The 12,380-nt window shown below is 38.2% G+C and overlaps 2 protein-coding genes across 4 annotated transcripts; one reads left to right on the forward strand and one right to left on the reverse strand.

Moving 5' to 3' along the window:
* Positions 1 to 2,627, forward strand: LOC116200268. 2 transcript variants are annotated; one of them, XM_031531101.1, is made up of 3 exons: positions 6 to 413; positions 978 to 1,051; positions 1,988 to 2,627. In XM_031531101.1, exon 3 carries the CDS (start codon positions 2,035 to 2,037, stop codon positions 2,317 to 2,319), a length of 285 nt encoding a protein of 94 aa, XP_031386961.1. In that variant the 5' UTR covers positions 6 to 413; positions 978 to 1,051; positions 1,988 to 2,034; the 3' UTR covers positions 2,320 to 2,627. The 2 variants fall into 2 exon arrangements, 1 of the variants encoding a protein (XP_031386961.1); XR_004155702.1 differs by lacking the exon at positions 978 to 1,051 and having other exon boundaries at positions 1 to 413.
* An 844-nt stretch (positions 2,628 to 3,471) lies between these two features.
* Positions 3,472 to 5,601, reverse strand: LOC116200267. Of its 2 annotated transcripts, none has more exons than XM_031531098.1 (5): positions 5,148 to 5,601; positions 4,715 to 4,932; positions 4,275 to 4,403; positions 3,947 to 4,078; positions 3,472 to 3,843 (listed from the first exon to the last, which is right to left on the reverse strand). In XM_031531098.1, exons 1-5 carry the CDS (start codon positions 5,494 to 5,496, stop codon positions 3,730 to 3,732), a joined length of 942 nt encoding a protein of 313 aa, XP_031386958.1. In that variant the 5' UTR covers positions 5,497 to 5,601; the 3' UTR covers positions 3,472 to 3,729. The 2 variants fall into 2 exon arrangements, with proteins under 2 accessions (XP_031386958.1, XP_031386960.1); XM_031531100.1 differs by having other exon boundaries at positions 4,715 to 4,915; positions 5,148 to 5,557.
* Between the last annotated feature and the right edge of the window lie 6,779 nt (positions 5,602 to 12,380).

Raw genomic sequence — 12,380 nt, forward strand, 5'->3', positions numbered from 1 at the left:
TTGGACATCTCCAGAAGGCAACTCCGTATCCAACAGGACAGGACGCCCACAGTGTTTTAGTATTTCCTTGGGCGCTATTAATGACATTCCACTATTGGCTTATTTCTTGATTTAATATAACCTCACCAAGTTCCGACCTTTGTATCTGTGAAGAGATCTCCCCACTCTCCTTTGACTAATCTTGGATTCAAAGTCCGTGGACGGCCCTCTCTGCTGAATCGGGCACCTCTCTTTCTCCCCCCTTTCACTCCCGAGACATACGGAGGAGGAGAGGAGAGAGGTTCCACGCCTAAGCAAGAGGGTCTCCATAGCGAGATTGAGACTTGTAGAGGTAAGGGTAAGAGGGCTTTTACGTGTTCGTAGAGAGGAAACCAGAGTGCCCATCAATTCGGGAGATCCTCTTTACGTCGATCGTAAGTCTCTCTCTCTCTCTTTCTCTGTCCCTGTCTCTCTCCCCTTATTGTTTTGCTGTCCCTGTTTCTATTTTTCGGAAAATATGAGAGCTTTGTTGTCAGATCTGACAGAAGAAACGTAGGTTTGTTTTAGGATTGCGTTCTTGAGGGATTGGGATGGGAAATATGTGCTTTTGGGGTGTGGATTTTTTGTTTATCCTGTTGATTGTGAAGTGTTCTGCTGTGGTTGGAGCTGGGTTTTCTTGATGGTGTGATTGTGACAGAGACAAAAAGATCTAGCCTCTATGAAGAACCTGCGAATTTGATATGAGAAGCTGAATACTTGGATTTAAGAAGACATTTTCACTAGCATTGCACGAATGATTGACAAAGTGGAAAAGCTTTTTCAGAGATGGCACAACATGGTTGTGCGACCTCGATCTTTGTTTTGTGCAGATGTAAATCACATGGCAGTCTTCATTAACTTTTGCCTTTAATGTGTCTTGTTTAGGATCTGTGCACTTCTGATATGTGCTTGGAGATTGTTTTTTTCTTGCTTTCACTTTACCTAATCAATTTGAACAGGATGAAAGAGCGCGCTTCATAGGGCGTCTTTGGTCTTTGGGTAGCATTGCTTTTCTATTGAACTAAACCCAAAGGTACTTGAGGTTGAGGCCTTTGAAAGATTACATGTCATAATTACATTTGTGCAAGAGATAGATCATAGGTGGAGGGAGGAAGGACTTGATGTGAGATTGAGAGGGACCTCGGAGCTTATGGTGGGCGAGGGGAATGAGAGGGTTGCCCGGTTCTGATGGCTGGTCTTACTCTGTCTTTGGGTTTGCAGGGTCCTTTGACAAATAGGAACACATGCTTCTTTCCTTGACGTCTAAGTCACTCAGCCTTCTTTTCCAGTGTTTTGTATATTTAAGGGTCTTCCATTGTTCTTTGGTCTTAAGTAGATCGCTCTTGCACTTGTTTCTAGGCACTGCATTCTGAGAGAAGCTATCAGTAATTACGATCACCAATATATGACTTGGTGTCTTAGGATCCATCACATCAGCATGGATGGTCCTGGCCCTGGGAATATATGGCATCTCTCAGCATGAACTGTGTGGCTCTGAATGCATTCTTTCTAATAAGAAATTCTGCACTTCTCTTTCACGATGCATTTTTCATATTTCCCCTGCTAATGGTGATATTATTAGTTAGTTCTAGACCATTATGATTTACATTTATCTCAAATGAGCTTGGAGAGAGACGGATGGAAATAGGCTATTGTTATATGCAGTAGAGTGATCCTATCGTTTAAACTTCTTTTACCCTTTGGGGGAGAATATCTAGTTCCATTCTGTTCAGTTCCATCCCGTCGCTGCATGGATTTTTTACGCATGCACTATGATGATTATTAGACATGAGAGTACATTTAATTGCGTCGTTCACGGTGGAAAGACATCCATTCCTTTTGCCTTCTTTCATGGAAACACTATGATGTTTCCATTTGCAATATTTCTCTTGGTTGAGAATATCTGTACTCATCAGCATCAGTTCAAACCAAATTAAAGCCTTCTGCCACTGACATTGAACTTCCACAGGTTATAGTAACTTAAAGGTTTGGGGAGGAAGACTGATCCAGTAAGGGATGGTTCTTGACAATGTATTATCTTCGCCTCACAGGAGGTCCCCATCATTCAGGAGGCAGTTCCAGCGAGACGAGTTGGGCAGCTGGTCAACTCTCATTCAGAGGCATCGGTTCCTCTTGACAGCACTTGCACTGTTGACTTTCCTCTGCACTATTTATCTCTACTTTGCCATCACTTTGGGGGCTTCTGGGTCATGTTCCGGGTTAACGGGCGCCCAAAGAGCACAATGCCATCTCCAGATGGCCAAGAATTCTGTTTCCAAGGGCAAACTGAAGTTTCTTTGATATTGATTGTGAAAGATTGGCTGGATATATTTCCCTATTATTGGTTTTGGCGAGTTCTCGGTCTCAAAGGGCTTGTGATTTGAAATATAGTATTTTTGTATCCACATTCAACTTAGAATTTGGAATTTGGTCATATGTAGAAATAGCTGAAATAGATTCTCAAGAAATGCTAAGTTCCAGCTAATGTAATTTAATTTTGAGTCTCATGTTAATTCATCTTCTTCTGGAAACTCTGATATTGGATCTTTGCCAGTTGCTGGGCGTAGTGAGGAACATCTGTAATTGGAATCCTTACAGTTTGGTGTACTTCTCTATATGAGTTGATTTCTTCTTGACCACAGAAACCTGTCAAGCACTCTCTGAAAACCTTCAGCCACAATCCTGCCAAGGAAGCCGATTTTAGGGGCTGTTTGGTTCTATGTAATGTTTGAAGATTACCGGATCTTCAAACTTTATCAAGAACATTGATATGTTTGGCTACAATTTCAATGACGTAGCTTCACCAATCATCGTCGTCTTCTTCTCCACTCCTCCATCAGTCGTCTGTCCATATCCACCTCTTTATTCTCATCGTCTTGTGTTCTTCTCCGCTTCTCCATCAATCGTCTGTCCTTCACTTCTCTCCTTTCTCATCATCTTCTTTGTGTTCTTATCCGCTACTCCATCAATCGTGTATCCTTCTCCACTTCTCTCTTTTCTCATCCTCTTTCTTTGCCGTCTCTTCTCTGTCAAAAGTTTCTTGATATTGCGAAATGGATCCCGGGCGCAATCGACTGTAATTTGTGTGCAAGAGCTAAGAAACAATTGACTATAATTTGTCGCAGCACTTGCAAGAGTTAAGAAACAGCATACTATGTGCATATCTATCAGTAGATGGTAAATTGTAGCGGCACGGCAAGAGTTAAAAAAACAGCTAATTGTACAGTTGATTGTCGTTTGTACCAGTCCTGCAACAAATTCCCTTTTCCCAAGTAGCATGACTATCACATTACGGCCTATATTCCATGTAAAAACAATGAGCAGGTCAACTTTCCCTGTAATGCTAATTTTCCCAGTAATCTAATAATACTCGATCCAAATGCCCCCTTATGGCAAAGTTAAGCCCCTGATCGGACTGTATTAGTAGCCAGTATTTCAAATAGAATACTGATATAGATCTGTAAAAGGAAACTACGAAACAGTACTACGATTGATCGAATAATCACTTTTTTTTCACACTCTCTAATCAGCAGTCGCTGCTTGCATTTCTGCTCCTCTTTCATGACCTCAAGAGAATGCATGGAATCAGTTATATTTAGTGAGATTTGCAGTCGATAGCCCACAATGAATCAACCTAGATCTTTGGAAACAAACCATTATATGTAACAACGAATACATCCATTGAGCAATACATTTAATAGATGCAAGTTCTCAGATAACTTTCAGTTCTCTAAGCCAAGCAGTATGGAGTGGGCATGGGTCAGGTTTCCCTTGCGCGACTGCTTTCTCAGAGAGCGAATAGAACCATCCGTTCCTCCAGTTGAACTGTCAGCAACAGAGAGTACCAATGCTCGGTGAAACGGGGAACAGAAAAGGATTGCCAATTTAAAACAGAACTCGCTCATTAGACAAAGAGAGTCTGTCTTACCTCCTTTACGGCTGTTGGGAAGTGAGCTACAGCTCGTGAGTAAGCACATAACCTGTCCTCCATGGCATCTTCGAACACTAAGCCCTTCTCTGCGGCAGCTGCAGATGCAAGTTCTGCAATAAGGCTCGATACCTGAAAGCAAAAGCACAAATTAAGAGAAAACTCGCAAACCACCTCCATCCAATACTCCCAAGCGTCTTTCAGTTCACTCACACCAGACCTATGTAAGAAATAGCCTCGGTATGCAACGGAAGCGCACAGCACTCAAAATAAACAAAATTGAATGAGTTGTTTCTAATGAACTTTCAACTAGAATTACTAGGCTTACTTCGGAACGATATTCTTTCTCCACAGCACCCACAGTTGCTCCGGGATGGCGCGCTCCGACAAGCATAAAAGCTGAAATCCAAATAAGCTTCTCCAGCATTTGCTTCTGAAATGCCTCCTTGTCAAGAACCTGCTCAGACAATACGAAATACAAAATTTCCCATCGGACCGTAAGATCAACTGGACCAGTTGTTCCTTGCAGGTAAAGGAAAAACAAAGCTCAATAACTTATGTTCCAATAGATTTTATGGCTCTTAGGCCTCGATTTTGCATCTCATTTCTTATAAAAAGAGAACTTCTATCGACATCTTTCGCTTGCTCCAATCAATATTCTCTTCAAAACAACAAAACCTACCCTAATTCATGGCATAATCCGTGTTGCAATGGTTGATTTTCAGGAATTTGGATGAAAGATATAGCTTAATTATCTACACCACACACCTTACAGGAGAGACCTCCAGCATGCAACCTTCCAGCAACGGCAGAGGCCCATTTCCCATAAGCTGCAGTGAGTCCTTCCGGGTTGGTATCCGTCTTCCCATCAACGGGTGGCTCCCCGAGCTTTGACACAGCAAAGTAAGCTAAAACTTGGTCTGCATCGCCGAGGCCTTTACCCTCGAGCCACGGCTCCAGCATCCCGTTCTGGAAGAAAACCAAATCTGCTAGATCGTCAATATACAGCAACTGATCCGCAGATGACCCGATACGGCTCAAAAGAAGCCGATTGTGTAGAAAGCATCAAGTGACCATCTCAAGCAGAAAAATTCAAACTTTACTCAATCCTCGCAGTCAATGGACGAATTATCCCCAACAAAGCACAGAACACCGAACCAACAAACATCAAGCAACTGCAGAAAAGGTAGCAGAAGGGTACCGCTCCATCTGCTTCGTGGGGTAGCTTCGAGAACGGCCTCGAGATCATCGTTCCTTGTGCAGACCAAGATGGGGCCCTCGAAATCGGCCGGCACGGGCTCCCCCCTTTTCACAAGCACGTCGCCGCCGCCTCCCATGTCCTGGAGGGCTCTGCCTACGCGGCCGCCGCCCACAATGACAGCGGGGACAACCTTGGTGGCGGTGGATGACATGGCCGTCACGGCGGTAGCCGCCTTGCGCTTGAGACGGAAGGGAACAGGCAGCAGGAGCTGACTCGGGTTGGGCCTCGCGAGGTGTTGAGAGAGAGAAGGGCAGCTAATGGAGAGTGAAGTGAGGGTCTTGGCGGCCATGGCGGAGGCGGGCTGGATGTGGGAGAAGCATGGTTGTGGATCGTCCGGCTATGGTATATGCGAGGTCCGGAGGAAAGAGACAATCGGGGGACGACCACTCGTTTTCTAGCTCCCAGTTTTCATTTTATTCCGGGTTAGACCCAAAAAAAAACCAACCAATCAAACAAACTTACACACATTTTAATAATTCTAACACGAATTTTTTTTATTTAACATAAAAATATATAAACTTTCAATTTGATAATAATTTTAACAACATGTCAAATTTTTCATTAATTTGAACAGAATTAAAGCCATGGAGGGCGCCGGCGACCCAAATCGGGGAGTAATGGCCCGAAATAGGAAAAATTCACAATTTGAGAGTTCTCCCGATTTCAGAAGTCTATGTCTCGATTTTGGCCACCACCCCCCGGTTGAGGTTGCCGGCGTCCCCCTCCCCCCGATTGGAGTTGTCGGCTTCATTTGTGGCCTCGATTCCATAAAAAAATAACGAAAAATTTGACGTCATACTAAAATTGTTATCAAATCGAAAGTTTGTGCATTTTTAAATTAAAAAAAAATTCGCACTAAAATTATTAAAATATGAAAAGTTTGTACTTTTTTTTGTTATTAACCCTTTTATTTTTTTTGTGGGATTAATTATGTCGGAAATTTGACATGTCTAGAGTGTGTTTCGAGCGAAAAAAATCCTAAATCTCGTGCTAAAATGGTGATAGATAATTAATGAAACCCTTTCAATTAGCAAAAGCTAGACGAAAGGTCTATGCATACGTGCAAACTGGATTAGTTGAATGTAATGAAATGATAATCACTATTGAAAACGGGACATATGCAATATTACGAGTAGTTGATATGCAACATAATGTGAATAGTTGATGTGTGAAACGAATTTCATCTCATCGATTACTCTGCCTAATGTGCAGTATACCCTGTAAAATTTGTAATTTTACTTGTTTTATTGAGTTATTATTAATATTTAGTGATTAACTGATTCGTAAATCTCGACAATATCAACTTACATAATAATACATTTTTTTTGTCTTACAACTACCATGCACTTAATAGAAATTTAATAATATAACAACAACAAAGTTAACCACCGCCAAATTCTATTTCGTACAAAAGCATTTAGTAATGTACAATCAAGAGAAATCTACCATTAACAAAATGAGGAAAGCAAATTCTAACTTTAACAAATTAAATTCGGTTCAGAAATTTATCCGTCACCACATCCCTTTTCATACAAAACACTCAAGTGGTCTAAAGGAAAGAATTCCCAAAATTAAGAAAGTAATATATATAATCATTAACTAATATGGGATGATTGAAGTGAATCGACGATTATTTCGATTTTGAATTCAAGTATTGTGAATGAATAAATTGCTTAATTTGAGAGCTTTACTCCTTAATAGGTAAACTCATTCAAACTGAATTAGTCGAGGTCAATTGAACTTTCGAATATTAGAGTACACCGAAAAAAAAAATGCTCATCCCGTAGAAATAGAGAGATACCCATCCCCTAGCCCCGTTTGTTTTCTCGAAATTTGATTTTAACTTTAACTTTAACTTTAACTCAACACACTACACAACAAAAACACACGTTTCCCAAGTCAAATTTATAACTACATCTCATTTGTCTTTTTCCACAATCAAAATCAAAATCAAAATCAAAGTAATTTTAACTCTGAATCCAAACGGCCCATAAATTAGTGACTTTAAAATTTCCTGAGTTAGAAGCTTTTGTATTTCTGTGACTTCACTATTTCTGTGAGTTAAAAACTTTTGGATAGCTTCCAGTAAGAAGGAACTTTTGAACTACCATTAGTAAGGCGACATTACAATTTGTTTTCCCATTTAATAGTGATTAGAAAAGTCACTCAATCATATTAAAGGCTCATCTTAAGTGGTACATTCTTACATGTTACGCATGCTTTTATATATTACATATAATTTATAGTATTTTGTTATCAGGATTAAGTTATGCCCATTCATCTATTATTTCTTTCGATAAATATGTTCATCCATTTATTGTATGTTATTGGTATTTCCTCTCTTTCTCGAATGTGAGGTCAATCATTATAATATATAAAAACCAAGGAGCGGGATGTAGTTGCGCCACGTAAGTCATTACGTAAGCCTTCAGCTCTCCGTTAATTAACCTTTCAATTCCAGTTAAATGCACTCTTACTATATTTTATTTGTGACATATTCAACACATTTTCTCTAGTCCTCCACATTACTTGTATGTAATAATAAATACTTAAAGAATTTTTTAAAAAATTAAAAGTTTTTTCGATAATTGAAAAAAATTTCTTGAGATATGTGATATTATTTTATGTTTAATGTGCAAAAAATCTTATAAGCAAGAGATATATCATTCTAGTCCACCTTAACCCTATATATCTATATGCCATCTCTCGCTCTTTATACATACCGATATATATATATATATATATATTACATTATTATTGTTTTAATATATATATTATTCCATGAGACTATATTATTCTTTGTCATCATAATTTTTCATTCATAACTCTAATTTACAATTTGTAATGTTTATATGTATATACTCGGTACAATCTAAACACGTGACGTGTTTATATAAAAATCAGCTCCTTTAAATATCATAATTTTTCATTCATAGCTCCTTTATATACGTTGATTATCTATGTATAGTCATATAAAAATTGATAAGAGATTACTGCGTAATACGTGAATATCAACTAGTCTATTATAGGTATTTAAAATAAGCTCCCAAGCCATGTGATGAGGAGCCAGTATTTGTTCGATGAGAATTCGCCACATAGAATTATCGAGCAATTCCTCACTCCGTGATTGATCCACACTTCATATCCCCGGCAATGGAAACTTCCCATTGAATTTAAAGCTAGAAAATATTTAATAAATATGTTATCTAAAGAAGACGGATGGCCTTTGCAAGAACGTCTGTCTGTGTGTCTGCTTTCTTCTTCCTCTTCACTCCTTTCTCTGGTGTTCCCTCCCTATTCATCTCTCCCCCGTATTGCTAGACCGAGCAATGAGACCCCGTGTTGATGTCCCAGAAGGTGTGTGCTGGAGTGTACAAGAGCGTCACCACCATTCAGCTTGATGAGTGGGCGGCCGGGACCACTGCTTTCATGACTGCCAACCACCCCAATTATGCCTACGTGAGTAGTCCTCGCTATCTCTGTATCTTACTCTGTGGGTTTCATGAAGGAGGATATTACCCTAAGTTGCAGGCTGCAGACCCAGAATTACCGTTTGTTTATTGGTCATTTATTGTTAATTTCGAACTATATGGGATTGGTGTAATTCATGCTTCTTTTCTGCTCATTAAAAGGAATTGGTCTATGTTGTGGTCTAGGTTTTTTTGCTGATGAGCGGTAATAGATTTGAGGCTCTGCGTATTATCTGTATGGTTAATTCATTGTTATTAAAATTGGTTTTTGATCAACGGGGTTTCAAGGTTTAATTTTGACGTGTATACTTAACCTCTCTTTCAGTTGGCAACTCGGATTGCTGTCTCAAATCTTCACAAGAACACCAAGATGCCATTCTCTGAGACATAAGTTTTTATCAATTAGACTTTCCCGCGTGACGTGTTTATATAAAGGAGCTGATTTTTATTTATTTGGATTATCGGTGCAGGATCAATGGTATCTATAACCATTTTAACGAGAGATATGGTCTAAAGGCTTCTCTGATCGTTGATGACATGTATGAAATAATCATGAAGATATGGCCATTGCTTCAGAAGGATTGTTCTCGGATCTGATTTCTATAGTACGGCCATTAGAAGTCGCTTCTATCATAATGATCTGCAGCGAAGTTCATATTTTTAAATTCTGTGTAGAATATGCAGAACGGTGGAAGCTTCCGTTTCATGAATCTACCGAGGCCAAAGAAATTATTAAACGTAAAATAAGATATATTCTTCAAATCAGAATTACTAACGATGTTGTTTAATGAAACGCCAAAGAAATTATTAAGTGTAAAATATAATAAATTCATTAATTTAAGACAAGGTGATATAGGGTTTTAATAATGTAAATTTTCAATTATCTCTGAATTTCTGTATTTTACAATTACCTTATCTTTGAATACATTTCAACTGTTTATTTTATCACATTTGGTAAATTAAATTTCATAAATTTAATTCACAAATGCTTAACTAAAAAATACAATTCGCGGATGCCCGTACAAAGCGCGGGCCTGTGACTAGTTATATATTATAACAAGACGTAGTGTTAGGATGAACACAATTTTACCAATTGGTAAACCTTCAACTCATTGTTAAGAGACTTTTTCAACTATTAGAAAGGAATTGTTTCATGCACAAGAAATAAGAAAAAAGAATTTGAAAAGGAAAGACTTCTCGTCTTCAAACTCCAAAATAGCATATAAATATTAAAATTTATATATATAAGATATAAATTCTAAAGAGCGAATTGGCATTATTTGATTTTGAAACCCCAAGCTCCTGATTTAATATTGTTAGTCGTTAGAATTAGCCCATTCAAGCACCTTTAACTCCTGATTAAGTTGTCCGTTCACTTACTTTATTTTATGAAAGTTCACTTACTTTATTTTATGTATGAATTTCTATTATTGCCATCATTTTTTTAAAAAATTACTTCAATGTTCCCGATGGTACATATTCATCTTTTCATATTCTATGTACTTCTTCCGTTCCTTCTTTTCATCTTCCAAACGAACTTGCAAGAAGCTTGGATTGTGCTGGAAATTTGGCCTCCGTCGACCTCTGCCATTGCTGGTGACGTTACCTCCATTTATCATCGAAGACTTCGCATACCTACTGTCGTTGTCACAGCTCTTCTCGCTACTTCACGCCACCTAAATTAAAGTTTATCACAAATTAATTATGATTACAAAAAAGAAAATACTAGTATTGCTATACACTTTGTGTTTATTTGAAATAAAATTCAATTTATGGTTGTCATGAATGATAAAGGACAAAATCGTTCCTCTACCCTTCCTTCAAGAGGTCGACCTCACAATTAAAGTAATTTTATCCATTGCATAGAAAATAAAACGGACATGGTCGAATTCACAAAATAAATGCACGAATTTTACCAATCATTGAAACATGGATTAATGAAATTCGAATTCCAAAGCAAAAGTACCATAGGGCCTTATCATAACGCAAAATAAAGTCATCCGGCTACAAACAATTTCTCTCACGCCTCACTCTATAGACGGAAAAAAAAAAAAAGAAGGCGCCCATGACATTGCTACAACTTGCATTCTGCAAAGTATGATTTAAAGAAGTTCGATATCCCAAGTAAAAGTAATATAGGCCCTCTCAAAACACAAGATAAAGCCATTCGATATACTTAGCCATTTACTAAAATAAAGACTGCACGGATACACTATAAATGAATTTATTTATTAATTTCTAAAATCAAGATTGACTAGTTAATAGCACACAAATTGCACGGATGGTCCAATTTCGACCACCACCATGTCAATCGAGGTCGCGGGCGTCCCCCTTTGCCTCCTCTCTCTATCTCTTTGACGAGAGAGAAGGGGGGTTGTTCCCACATGGTTGTCCCCCCATTCCAGCAACCACTAGCCGGTCTTAGTTGCCGGCGACCTCTGTGGTCGTCTGCCACCTCACCAGGGCGGTGGTCGCCAGAATTGGGGGCCGACGCCCTCTACTTCTCTTTGTTACAGTTTTCCTCTTTCTTAAAAAAATTATGAAATTATTTTCTTATTTGCGAAATTTAAAAGTATTTAATTTGTACTTAAAATAATTATGATGAGGATTCCTCGGTCATTTTCCTTCTAATATCCCAATTCCAAACCTTGAATACCCCAATACCATATTGGAGTATTCTTTTAACTATATTTATTCACACAATCAAATTTAACTTAACTTTACTTTTTCATTAATTTAACAACACAAACATTACTATTATATCTTTTCCTTTAAATTCTCTTTATATTTTTTCTTATCTATTAGTACAATTAATTTTTTAATATTAAATTCTCTTAACTATTCAATATTTTTTTTCTCAATTTAACAGCACAATCATTACTTTTTTTATTTTCTTCTTCAAATTCTCTCACATACTTTTCACAACTATTTTTGTCTTCATCTCTTTAAATTAAACTTAATCAAACTTAACTTCGTTACCAAATGTAATGCAGTTATCCATTGGGTGTAAAATCTTAACTCTACCCATCCCAATCCCTAACCCGGCTATCAAACATAGCCTTGGATTTTGATGAGAGGAGGATCAATCACAAATCTCAACTTTTGATTTTTTGTTGATTTCGGTTCTGAGAGCCTGATTAATTTTACTGGGAGGGAACGTTAACATAGGACTGCAAACTTGATTCTCGAGGACACCTGAGTTCAATGAACCACAAGAAAATCAAGAACAGGAAAAAAAAACCTTATAAGCTTGATAAGATGATGACACTCCTCCTTTCACAAACAACGATGTTTATTTTTTCAGTTAACCGTGGTAGACTCACCATTAAATTTTAAGTTGTTAATACGACGCATTGCACTCTACGGCAGGGACGGACCCAGGATCGACGTGATCACCAACCAACTTAGCAGGACGTCAAAAATTATTTCCTTAATTATCATATTTTTCAATTATTTGATTTCAGAAGGGCAATACATTCATGTTGACATGAAGGAAAAAAGAGGGGGATACTGGAGGGAAGGGACCTTGAAGGGGCTTTATACCCAAGCCTACTGGGCCTAAATTGTCCCTAAACTGATGGGACTTTGGACTAGAGAAGGCTCTATGTGTAGGCCCACTGGGCTTCATCGACTCGCACTGTATGCATGAAACATAAATTATTTTTGGATTTTCATTGTTTATTTATCAGTGGGACAAGAAGAA

The sequence above is a fragment of the Punica granatum genome, chromosome 3 (genome assembly GCF_007655135.1).
Source record: "Punica granatum isolate Tunisia-2019 chromosome 3, ASM765513v2, whole genome shotgun sequence".
In the NCBI taxonomy this organism is placed as follows: Eukaryota; Viridiplantae; Streptophyta; class Magnoliopsida; order Myrtales; family Lythraceae; genus Punica; species Punica granatum.